Source organism: Rosa rugosa, chromosome 3, assembly GCF_958449725.1.
Source record: "Rosa rugosa chromosome 3, drRosRugo1.1, whole genome shotgun sequence".
NCBI classification, from domain to species: Eukaryota; Viridiplantae; Streptophyta; class Magnoliopsida; order Rosales; family Rosaceae; genus Rosa; species Rosa rugosa.
Genome location: NC_084822.1, coordinates 51,594,171 through 51,607,121, shown reverse-complemented (window position 1 = coordinate 51,607,121; position 12,951 = coordinate 51,594,171). Strand labels below are relative to the sequence as shown.

At 38.0% G+C, this 12,951-nt stretch overlaps 1 protein-coding gene and 1 long non-coding RNA gene across 10 annotated transcripts; one reads left to right on the top strand and one right to left on the bottom strand.

Annotated features, from left to right (window-relative positions):
* Positions 1–892: 892 nt before the first annotated feature.
* Positions 893–2,937, bottom strand: LOC133738488 (anthocyanidin 3-O-glucosyltransferase 5-like). Its single transcript, XM_062166045.1, has 2 exons — positions 2,877–2,937; positions 893–2,539 (listed from the first exon to the last, which is right to left on the bottom strand). The coding sequence occupies exon 2, from the start codon at positions 2,513–2,515 to the stop codon at positions 1,067–1,069; it is 1,449 nt and encodes a 482-aa protein (XP_062022029.1). The 5' UTR covers positions 2,516–2,539; positions 2,877–2,937; the 3' UTR covers positions 893–1,066.
* Positions 2,938–6,713: 3,776 nt separating this feature from the next.
* Positions 6,714–12,607, top strand: LOC133738760 (uncharacterized). 9 transcript variants are annotated; one of them, XR_009860263.1, is made up of 11 exons: positions 6,714–6,929; positions 7,043–7,236; positions 7,391–7,433; positions 7,858–7,957; positions 8,312–8,371; positions 8,677–8,747; positions 10,041–10,241; positions 10,539–10,671; positions 10,939–11,065; positions 11,201–11,579; positions 12,130–12,607. It is a non-coding gene; the product is annotated as an uncharacterized LOC133738760 (long non-coding RNA). The 9 variants fall into 9 exon arrangements; XR_009860264.1 differs by having other exon boundaries at positions 7,043–7,248; positions 10,939–11,200; positions 11,298–11,579; XR_009860259.1 differs by having other exon boundaries at positions 6,716–6,929; positions 10,539–10,687; positions 10,939–11,200; positions 11,298–11,579.
* Positions 12,608–12,951: the final 344 nt, after the last annotated feature.

Here is a 12,951-nt window from a genome sequence, read left to right as displayed (position 1 = left end):
TCTCAAATGGCTTTATATACATTAATAAGTGTCCTCTAAACAAACTTCAATACATAGGATATCTTTGTTCGGAAATTGTGGTTCTACCCGTCAATTTCCAGTGCATGTTGTTTTGAATAGTCAAAAGCCAAAATGAAAGCATCCTTGAAATTGTGGATCTACCAGTCAATTTCAGTGCCTGTGTTTTGAATACCACAAGCCAAAAGAGAGCAACCTTGGGCAAACTCTGAAAAACTTTCTGGCCCCATTTAGATTTCAGACAACCACCTAAAAAGACTGGAGAAGTTAAAAAAAAAAACTCAAAGTCATCATTTGCCTATCAAACTTTTCTCGATACATCATCAAACGTTTTGGTAACAAGTTGAAAATCAAGACTAATTTGAACCACTACTCATAGCACACTAGAAAATGTAAGTGGCGATGCTAAATTGAGGGACAACTATTCAAGAAAAAAGTTATATTGCTTGAGAAAAACCCACAAAATTAATAAGATAGTATGATCCATGATTTTAATATGAACTGATGAACATATACGCAAACAAATCAGAAGTCACACCAGCATGCACTACAACAGTACTAAACACCAGCGCGCGCGCAATTAAATAGATCCTTGCATTGTTTGGTGACTCGAGAAAGGGACTAATAAGAAGAGTCACGACTATTATACGTCACCACTATTCAGCGTGTTCTTGTACCTTTTTTGCCTTGCTTCTCATCACCAAAATAATCTTATATGTAATTGGCTCAAAAATTTAAGAGGCGGAGGCACTAAGTTGAGGGGACAATTACTTCTTCACCATCTTTACTAGAGTTGGTACTCAGTACCACATCCACCACCTTGAGTTGCATGTATAATGAAGAAGTTTCCCATGAATAAATCAGCAAAACAATCCACAACATAAGTGCACAATATTGTTTTGATCCCAAAAACATAGATGGCCAAACTAGCTAATCAAGCACAGAACACATGAACGCATACAAATCAGACGCCACACATGAACACGTGAACGCACCAACCGACTCAATCATGCATGTGCGTTTATTATTGATATCCTAATTATCTGCTTCAAATTGGCGCAGCTAGATCCTTCCATTGTTTGGTCACTCTCGCAAGGGACTTATAGGAACAGCTATCACTATTCAGCACGTTCGCCGCACTCTCTTGTAGCTTCTTTGCTTTGCTTCTCATCACCTTCCCTTCTTCACCTTCCATCAGCAACCTCACCACCCTATCAATCTCCTCCCGCCCAATAACCGTTTTTCCGTCACCCTTAACCGGCTTAACTGCCACTCCAACCTCCTCCGCCAGCATGGTCGCGTTCGCCCTTTGCTCGGCGTATAACGGCCACGCAATCATCGGAATCCCATACGTCATGCTCTCCAACGACGAGTTCCACCCGCAGTGAGACAAAAACCCGCCGGTGGACCTGTGTCGGAGAATCGCCACTTGGCTGGCCCACGAACGCACCACTAGCCCCACTCCATGTGTCCTCTCCACGAAACCCTCCGGCAAATAAGACTTGGGGTCGTTCGCATCCCCTCCCACGTTGAAGAACGTTGCTGACGCACTAGCGTCGGTCGGCTTACGTACCACCCATATGAACCGCTGCTGACTCAGCTCCAGGCCCCACGCAAACTCGGTGAGTTGCGCGGCTGTCAAAGTCCCGCCGCTGCCGAGTACGATGAATAGTACGGAGTCTGGAGGCTGTTGGTCTAGCCAGGCCAGGCATTCAGCGTCAGCTTCGGTCACCGGCTCGTGCTCTTTTATGAGAGGTCCGACCGGGTAGACCGGAGGAGTGAGTATTTTCTGATAGAACGGGTTTTCTCTAATGGCTTTCAAAGGGACCGGTTCGAGCTCCTCCCATGTGTTTAAGAAAATACCGGATGCCTCACACAACCGGCGGACGTGACCGAAGTAGTATCTGTACTCATCATTCTCCCGGTTCCGAATTTGGTCCAGCAGGTCTTCGGTTCGAACCGGGGTGCAACCCGGGACCTGAACCGGTTCCGGTAGGTCGACGAACTGACCCTCCACTTCATGGTCCATGGTGGGGTGGTAGAGCGTGAAGGCACAAAAAGCAGCTGAGGGAGTGAAGAATGTGAAGACTGGAATGGAGAGTTGTTTGCCAACGTCGAAACCCTGTGTGCAAAACAAGTCAATGATGAGGGCTTTGGGCTTTCCCAGCTGGATCAGGACTGATTTCAGGCACCGGAGGCTCTCCTCTACGATGACGCCGAGACGGTGCACGACCAGCATTTCGTCGTTCACGAGGGAGGACACGTCAGCAGGAGGGAGATCGATGACGTGGAGACCGGAGGGGAGGGAGGGCGAGTGGAGGAGGTCAGTTTGAGCGGGGGAAGCTTCGGTGGTGATGTTGAGAAAGCTGACGCGGAAACCATGGTGGACGACGAGGCGTTTCGCAAACTCGAGAAGTGGGACTATGTGTCCCATTCCAGGGCTCGCGAGGACTGCAACATGTTGTTCGTTCAGGATATATGATTCAGCCAAAGCCATGCTGATCGATAAGTTCTGGGTTTTCTGATATGGAGGTGGAGAGTGGATAGTAAATGCGTGAGGGCACAAAACGAAAGCATTCTAAAGCGTAATAACAACTAGCGCTAGTGTTGTTATTAAAAAAAAAAAAAAAACTAGCGATACTGTTGAGGGTGGGATGAAATCTGCTGTCCCAAAAACCCTCTCCCAACACTATCCCCATGTTTTGATTGGCTTAGAATGATTAAAAAAATCATTATCTTAATCTTTCTTTCATTTTCTAATCTTAATGGACCAATCAGAATATGGAGACAGACTTGGCACATGGTTTTTGAGGACAGCAGATTTCATCCCGTTGAGGGTGTCCTCATCAATAACTGACCTTATCACTGCAAGCCCATTTTCTTTGTATTCTGACAGCTGTTATGTTTAGACTATTGCCGGCATATATATATATATATATATATATATATATATATATATAAGCATCTTCTTGAAGGTTCAGACTTAGACTTTTCTACTTAATCAGGCACGTATAACATACATTACCTATATATATATATATATCTGTAAGCATCTTCTTGAAGGTTTAGACTTTTCTACTTAATCAGGCACGTATAACATACATTACCTATATATATATATATATATATATATCTGTAAGCATCTTCTTGAAGGTTTAGACTTTTCTACTTAATCAGGCACGTATAACATACATTACCTATATATATATATATATATCTGTAAGCATCTTCTTGAAGGTTTAGACTTTTCTACTTAATCAGGCACGTATAACATACATTACCTTTAATTATATTTTGCGGTCTCTAGCCTCTAGAAGTGTGGTCAAAGCCAACAACATCACTTCAATTTTGTAGGAATCATGTTGGGGTGAAAAAATAAAAGAAAAATTAAATTAAAAAACTAATAAAAAACAAACACAAATTGTATGAGTCAATAACATCAATCCGGACCACCACGTGTACTATGGTTCAGAACCACCTAATAATTTCTCATTTCATTACCCAAAAGAACTACTGAATGAAGGAAACAATATGTACATACGTTCATTTTTACTTGTCGTGCATTATTGGGGCATTGCGTTAATTTATAGGAGATTTCCATACATGTAAAGAAACATTACTTAATTAACAATATCTTTTTGTACATTATTGCTTGTGCGAGTCTTGTCTTCCTATAGAACAATCCTACATAATCTTTTGGATTCGGGCAGTAATATGTCCTTTTCATCTGCTACTGTTTAGTGACCTCAGGGCAGGATAAACTTAATTTTGGTCAAATCTCTGTAAAGTAATCTGAATGACTAAGTGATCAATTAAGACATAAAGAATGCCTGATCGAGATCAGTGAGATATTAGACTGTATAACAACTTAGATATGTTCGAATTTGGACAGTCGTAATCACGGGTGGAACAAAGCTTGAGCTTGCCAGCTTTTCCAAACCGAAGCCCCAAAAATAGTCAATCTAGACTAGTTCATTTTGTTTCCTTTTCTGAAAGGAAACTAGTTCTTTCCATTCCAACGCCATAACATACCCTCCACGAATCTGAACACTTTGAGATGTATGGCAATTGGCAAATTAAGAAAACTTATTAGCTATAAACTATTGCGCCAACTGGAAAATATCTTCTTCTTTTTTCTAGCTCCGCCCCTAGTTGTTATCCAAATTAGGAATGTAAATAGGCTCGATACAGCTCGTGTTCAACTCGTATTCGGTTTTATTTTAGCTCGTTCGGCTCGTGTTCGTAAGATAAATGAGCCGAGCTTGAGCTCAATAATAAGCTCGACAAAATAACGAGCTTGAACAATAATATATTCGGCTCGTTTAACTCGTGAGTAACTCGAGTTTGTTATAACTCAACATGTATTAAAAAAGGGCATAACCTTTCATCTCTAGAGACTGCCGTTGTCTTCCAACCTAGGGTTTCGTTCCCTTCCTTTCATTCTCGTCCGACGACTCTCGCGCCGAGTGGGGCCTTTGGTCTCGTCCGATTGCGGTGAGTGCAGCCGGGCAAGGAGTATTTTTTCAACGGAGCTTGGTGGCTTTTGCAAGATTGAGTCTCTCTAGGATCGTCGGGATTGGGGTTTGAGGTGGGAGGTCGACGTCGAGTTCTAGATTGCAGCTCTGAGACTATGGAGGTCGCGAGCATAGGTCCCATGGTTTGGGATGGTTTCGGTTTCCTCTAGATTTATTTCAAACTATAGTGGCGGCGTGCAGAGGGCGGTCGACGGCTTGGGGTGCTGCGGATCCGCATCCGAGGGGATTTGGGTTCGTGCTTCGGTACGCCGGGTCTCTCTCGGACTCTTGGAGCGTCGTTGAGGTGGTGAAATGCTAGGGTGTGCTTGGACTGGTGGTGGCGGTGGCGGCGGTCGCGTTTTGTAGCGGTGCAGCGTCTGCCCTAGGAATGGAGGTGGTGTCTGGGCTTGAGATGAGATTTTCCCGTTTTGGACCCTGGCCTGGCTTTTCTTTTTGGGCTCAATAATTGCTTTTATGATTTTTGTTTTTTACTTATCCAATAACTCTCTCTTTTGGGGGAAGATAGTGGGCTTCGGCCCAAGTTAGGTTGGCTAGGTTTTAGTCAGCATAAGTCTGCACGGTTGTGGTTTCTTTTTACACCAAGTTAATGAATCTCCTGAAGTACCACAATTGAGTGCATTGATGAATGGAGATTCAAGATAGTTTTCTTAGTGTAAGCTAAGATTTGTAATTGTGTAGGCTCTTGAATATTTGAGCGACAATGTACTAATGGATGGTACACTTTTTCCCTTACCTGCTTGACCACTGATGTAGGCCAGGGTACAGGCATATGGGGATTACTTGTAAGTGTCGTTCTGGCTTTGGGATTGAATGAAATCTCTATTAATCTGTCAAAAACGTGTATTAAAACTCGACTCATGAAAATTTATAATATAAATAAAAATATAATTTTCTAATCTCCAATCTTTAATTTCTTTTTATTATCTTCATTTTCAATTGGAAAAGAATCTGAGCATTTAACGGCACGTTTACTTACTTGGAATGGAAAATAATCATGAATCGGAGACAACTGGAATGGGAGAAGAAAGGAATCGGTATTGATTCCGGAGGAGTTGATTCCTAAACCCATCTCCCCCATTCGTAATCAAATTCCTGAGTATTCAGGAATCGATTCCGTATAAGGAGGTGAGACCTACACTCATTCTGATTCTTTCATGTGTTAGTAAACGCAGGAATACTTTTACCCGAAATCATTCAAATTATTTTATGTGTTAGTAAACATAGGAATAGTTTTATCGATCCCGTAATCATTCTCTCCAATTCCAAGTAAGTAAACGTGCCCTAAGTATAACATATTACAATAAAGTCAAAAGGGATTTGTGTGATGGTTAGTCATTAAATTTGGATTATTATTTTAAATTTACTTTCTTCTTTTTTAATTTTTAAAAAATTTAGAGTCAAATGTGCCAAGACAAGCATGTTCAAACTCGCGCTCGTCCAATAAATTGAGCCAAGCCGAGCCTAGCTTGGGCTTAAGAAAAATATTCGAGCCGAGCTTGAGCATGGAAAAAAAATTTCAAGCTTTAGCCCGGCTCGAACTCGATAAAAAAACAAATGAGCCGAACATGATCACCTTAGTATTCGCTCCGGCTCGGCTCATTCACACCCTTAATCCTAATTGATTGTGTCACTGTTATCCAAATGGTTAGAAATACTCGAATAATTCAGTTACAAGCTATATATCCATAGACGGGTCAGTTGTTCCTAATTGTTAATGTTAGATAAGAGATTAAGTAATAGGATTTTAGGAATAATAACTGTGGTTTTTGGTAAACCCTCATTCTTAATTTCTCTACGTGATACATGTGGTTTGCTACTTGAATTCCTTTCTGCTTCAGTGGGGATAATTAAATTAAAGGCTCGATGATTAGATCGTCTGCAGGTCGTGCAGATCAAACCAGTTGGATCCTGAATTCCTACATTTCACGTGACCATGCAATTACTTTTGCAGTTGTATGGATGTCCGGCACTACTCAATCTCCTTTTCTTTTCTTTTCGAAAAGTTAATTACTACTGAATCTTGTCACAATCATGCATCGGTTGATGAATATTACTGATATACCAAAGCCCGGTTACTGTTACTACTGTTCATAAGAGACCGAAAAGACGGTTCTGCCCTCATTTGGATTTTTTTTACGCCTCTGCCACTGACCTTCTCTCTTCCTCCAGAAGCCTCTAAGACCGACTGTTCTTCCTCCTGCTTTCTAAACAGCCCCCTTCACTCCCTCAGACGACTACAGCGTGCCGTGCTTGGATGGTTCATGTATAATTACACCGACATCGACTCTTCCAGACTCTCAAAGTCAGCTACTTCGGAAATCAGATCCCACCATCGAGTCTACTATATGGGTCAGCTACTTGCGAAATCAAATCGAGGTGAGCTATTTGCCAAATCAGATTTTCAGTTAGAAGCTTGGGTTTTCGGTTTTTTGCCTTTGTTTTTGTTCTGAGTTAATGTTTTTGTGATTCTTTCTTCCTTTCATGATCAGACTGCAGATTTGGGCAAATCTGGGAGTCTTAATCAGTTGTTTGCGAATCTTGGAGCAGAACACTGCAGTAGTGTCTACAACATTTGAATGGGTAGGATAACTTTGAGAAAGTTCAAAGCCTATTGAAAAGTTATTTTTGTAAAACTGGGACCAGAGTAACCATATACAACAATGGATGTTGCTGACATATAAACGTAAGATTTATGGTATTGTGGTCACTGCTTTCTGTATTATGGTATTTCTGCTCACTTTCATTTGGTAAAGTGGGAATTCCTCTCAATTTTTAAAATTTTGCTGCTTCTTTGACTTGGTTTGTAATTTGTGCTTTTTCTTATGTTGTTTTTGCAGGAAAAGTTTGAGTATTGTAGCGCAAAGCGTTGTTAACTTTTAGGTATGGTTGTTGCAATTTTGTTGTTTTTTTTTATGAGTTTCTTTGTCAAACTGGCAATTCACTTTTTGAAAGCTATAGGAAATCTTTGTGTTGTTTTGAATCTTTATATGAGCTGAAACTTGATAATTTTTTTTTCCAAACTATTTTTAAGTTTGCAATCTTTATCAAAGAGATTGTCTGCAAGCATGGATTTTCTCGGTTCTATGTCTTTCAGTGTTGGTATTTATTTCTATTGTTGACAATATTTTCTTGGATGTATGATGTGATGATAAGATAGTATTAAGTTGAGGCACAGAGATGAGATAATATGTTTCGATTCTGATTATATGGTTATATGGTAGGTTTATTTAATTAGCTAGCTATTCTTTGGATGTTTTTGTTCTGAGTTAACCTTTTTCTGATTCTTTCTTCTTCTCATGATCAGACTATGGATTTGGGCAAATCTGGGCGTGTTAGTCAATTTGTGTTTGCAAATCTTGGACCACCACAGTGTAATACCGTCTACAGCAATCAAACAAGAAGAGGTGTGGGTTACTTTTGATTTTTAGGGATGTCTTATGCTTAGTTGATTGAATATACATGCAAGGATTTTACAATCAGTCTTGGTCAATTGTTTTGCTTCTAGAAGAGTTCCTATTATGTTCGTCCTTAATCGCTTTGTTTTCCGTTTGTGAATTGCATATTAGCTTGATCAATAGACAATATAATTCACCTTAGTCTTTGATTTGATATCTATTTCTAAATAAGTCGATAACCCACATATCGTTGGCTTCTGAAGTCTGAGCTATCTTCGTTTATTCCTTTCCATTCCTTCTTCTTCTTCATTTAATTTTTAATTTTTTTAATGTTTGGATTAACCTAAAATGTTTGCAATACAGGCGTGTGGTTCTTCTTCCGGAAACTCCAAGCTACTTCCAAAGAATCAGCTTCTTTTTGAGGTAGGTTTATAGGGCTGCCTTTTTTTTTTATTTTTTTTTTTTACTGTGATTAGGTCTGTTTATGTTGTTAATTGGATTTAATCACTGAAATGTAAAAACCATTTAGGAGACCATCAGTGAATAAAGTCATAGCAGAGAACGTTTGATAAAACTGGCATTCATGTTTCTGAATTTTCAATTTTCAAGTTTTGAGCTTTGTCTGTCCGTTTTATTTTGCTTAGATGTTGTCATATTTTATCTGCTCATTGATTATTGTTGTTGTCACTGTTTCTTTTCTTTAATTTGATTCATTGTTTTCTGTGTAGTTGGAGCTTGAAGGCTGCATATATTCGAGAAGTTGGAATGACGTTCGGAGACTCAAGGATTCTGCTCTGAGGTTAGTATAATCACTGATTACTTTAATGGAGTCAGCTATTCCTTGCGATTGCTATCTGTCTGTATTGCAATCTTCTTACTATCACACCACGATTGTGTCTAACTTCATAAGTTCCAGTCTGAAAGTTTTCATCTTTTTAAGATTTTGTCTTCTGTGTTTTATGGCTTGAACTGGTAGGAGAACTTTCAGTTCAAAGTTTATTGAAAAGGTCTTCTGTTAAACTGGGCCGGGGATTGATATTTGGACACCGAATACAATATATGGGGATTTTGGGTCCAGTGAATATATTGTTTTGCATGATATTTAGCTTGCAAAGGTTATAACATGCTGAGTTGTTTCACCAATCTGTTCTTTATTTTTTGACATGATTCAATCAAAATACTAAAATTCAAGAGGGGCAACTTGCATAGGCTTATTTGCTCCATTTTCTCATCAAGTCACTATATTTGATTTTGCATGTTGGTTCATACTTTGCATGAATAATTGTATCATACCATTTGCTTTGTGATTGATCCAATTGGTATATTAAGGAAAAGAACTTGAAAAGACAGAAAAAAAAATAAAAAAATTACATAATTAATCCATGTCCTCATTGTCCTGGCAGTAACACTAGCTGAAAAGGATTACAACAAACCGTCATTTTTTTGTGCAGAAACATAGTGGTTAGAAGTTTACGAAAGAGCACTACCTTAATTTAATATGAAAATGAACATAGGCCTATCAACTTTTAAGTTTGATTAGAGTTGATAATTTTGATTGATTATTTGATTATTTCCGATTTGATCATATTTCTGTACTCTATTTGTTATATAATGTGCTGATTTACTAAACGACCAAAATAAATTTGTAAACACTTACTGTTATCTATTGTTTCTCGGGTCATACATATATGCACACATTCATTTATGCAGCTCAATCGGCTACAGCATAGTACAGGCTAGCAGAAAAAACTTGCCTGCAACATACTTCAGCATCAAATGCCTTCTGTATTTGTTATATAATGTGCTGATTTACTAAATGACAAAAATAAATTTGTAAACACTTACTGTTATCTATTGGTTCTCGGGTCATACATATATGCACACATTCATTTATGCAGCTCAATCAGCTACAGCATAGTACAGGCTAGCAGAAAAAACTTGCCTGTAACATACTTCAGCATCAAATGCCTTCACAAGAATAAAAAACAATTCAAAGTCCCAAAGCTTCATTGTCACTAAGAACAAAGCTAGATTTAAGAAAATTTTTGTTCTTCTGGATTACATGTGACGGATGGGTTTATATGTTGATCAGGGGTGTTTGAAAAGCCAGATAAGACATCAGCAACGTTCCTGTCATTTATAGAAAATTTTGGCAAGAGGGTGGAGTTGGATAGCACCATTAAATATGATGATGCTTAAGTACCATGCAGCTCTCTCTATGATAGCTTCTAAAACATCCTATGAGAATAATGCCAATGCCTACATTAACACTACTGTTAGGGATCATTGGAAGGTATATATGCTTAACAAGTTAGCAGTACTTCCTAAAGATTGTCAATAAGTACTTGATATTGAATTAACTAATTTAATACCAAACCTGATTTATCTTATAAACAGATGGCGTTCTTGAAATCCTTCGACTTTTGGAATGTTAAAGAACTAACTACACTCAAGAGCGTTGATATATTCTTTTTAAATTGATCTCAAATTTTTCTCATTTTTATGTTATCAAATAATCTGTCAAGTTAATGATATTGTAAAATTAAACATATTTTTCACTTTCAATAATAACTTTGTTGGTTTTCCACAGACTGAAAAAAAAAACCCACTACACAAGCCTTTATGCTTCAGAATAAGTGTTCTGACCATGACACCGTTGTTGTGGCCTTTAAGGGAACCGAATCGCTTGATGCAGATGCTATGCTCCGACTTTGTATCTCTTGGTATGAGCTTTCAGGGGTAGGAAAAATTCATCGTGGTTTTATGAAAGCTCTAGGCTTACAAGCTCTTGATCAATTCTTATATATGGCATAAGTTTATTAACTATGAAATAACTTGAGCTTTCAGATTACATATTAGCTTCACTGATAACAATTTTTCATGCTACACATTACTTTTGTAATTATATCAATTGTAGATATTTTTCATTACTAAACTAAATCATTTTCCCTAAAAAACAAACGGACTGATTTGCATATTGTTCTACTTAGTGGAAGCGTCACAAGATTGACGAAGACTGAGGCTTTGCTGCACAAGTTGTTCATTGACACAAGACCAGCAAAACCAACAAAGGAAGAAAAGAATTCAACCTTCAAACTTTCAATCATGTTTCCCTTTGTGAGTTTCCTCTCTAAACTATTCTGTTTCTATGACTAATAAAAATTAACCTCTTATATAATAATGCCATTATTACTAATTCCTGAAATATTTTGCGGGATTCGCACACAACTCCATTCACTGCAAACAAAAAAGGTCAGTTAAGTGCTCTTCACCTTTCTTTATGCTCTATCCTCATTTCCTCAAAGTCTGTCTGTTTACTCATCATTTTATAATACTCATGGTTTTGCAGTATCTCATGCTTGATCTTAATGAAGCTTAGAAAAAGCATATATAGGTGGGAAAGGTCCAATACTGATGGTTGGAGATAGAATGCTCTTTTGATCCTCCCAGATATTCATTTCATAAGGTGTTGGTGTGTCATGCTTTGCTGAGCATTTGATACCTAATCAGCAACACACCAAACGAACAATATGACCAGCCAACAAATATCACAGTAAAGAAAAAGAAAAAAATGAAAACCAAAAGAAGAACACACCCAACCAATCCTAAACCCTATACTGTCCCTTCCTTGGTAAGTTTTCTTTGCAAGCTATTTTACTGCTATGATTGATAAGAATTTATTCTACTACTACACGACTTTGTTCATATTAAAAAAAATACCATCATCACTGTCTTTCGATTAAAAGTAAATTGTATTAATCTTCATATAATGTATACTAAATTTCATTTCAATTCAATCTGATATAATGTATGCGCTTAAACTTATCTTCTCTCCCAATAGTATTCCTTTTCCCTTGACACACTTTAGTTTATTTCGGAATTTAGTATGAATTTAAAACGAATAGTATTATTTTTCATATAATGTATACTAGATTTCATTTCAATTCAATCGTGATATAATGTATACTTTTAAACTTAGTTTCTCTCCCAACAGTTTTCCTTTCCCCCTTCTATTTTTTATATTTTAATAATCTGACTTTAACCACTGAAAATTTGATCCATGGTAAATATTAGACTTAATTAATTCAGTAGCAGGTGTTTTTGATTAATGTTGACACTATTTTTGCAAGTTTGTTGACTACTCAGCATTTGATGACCATGGTTTCTACACTCTTTGGCAGAGTCAAAAAATGGGACAGTGCCTTAGTTGTATCTAAGCAGATCAGTCTACCGTTGCAATCAGAAAACTTTTGGAAAGTTTGATGATGTGCTTGAATCTGGTTGTCATTGTTTGCCTTGCTGTTGCCATGGTGCAGTAGCTGCTCATGTCTTTCTACAACTGTAGCAATTAGATGTTCGCTGTGAAACAATTGGAAGAATGCATATACTCGAGAAATTCGAAAGACCAAATACACAGATTTGGAAGCTTTACGAGATTGTTTGATTTGAAGTTATTGATTCTGGTGAGAAATTTGTGTGACATGTTCTGATCATGCAGTAAAGAATTCAGGTGTAAATTTGTAACATGTTCAAAGTTCAAACCAAACCAAATCTGTAAATTTCAGCAGAAACATTCTGCTATGTAATGTTATCCCAATAACATGTAATAGTACTTCAAATGCAGTTCATCTATATAGTTCGAGAGTACACTAACCTCAAGTACAAAAATGATGTACCTAAATGCACACATAACAGGAGGACACTGATTTTAGTTCCAGTTGCTCTTATTCACGAACAATCAACACTGCTTCAATAATCACTTACTTTTCTAAACAACTACGAACAATCGGGACTCCCGCAGCAACGCGCGGGTAACATTTGCTAGTATACACTATTTTCTGGCCTGTAGGGCAACAAGAAAAAAAAAAGAAAAAAAACTTGCTGGATGTATGCATACATTATTATCTGATTCCGATATGACGGACGTACAGCATGAGCATCTGATTCTGATACTTTAAAGGCCGTGTATGTCTTATCGTGAGTTCGTCAGAGGCACCATAAAT

What these genes read in the sequence shown, in the direction of transcription:
- LOC133738488 (XM_062166045.1), bottom strand. Translation starts at nt 2,515, where the DNA reads ATGGCTTTGGCTGAATCATATATCCTGAACGAACAACATGTTGCAGTC.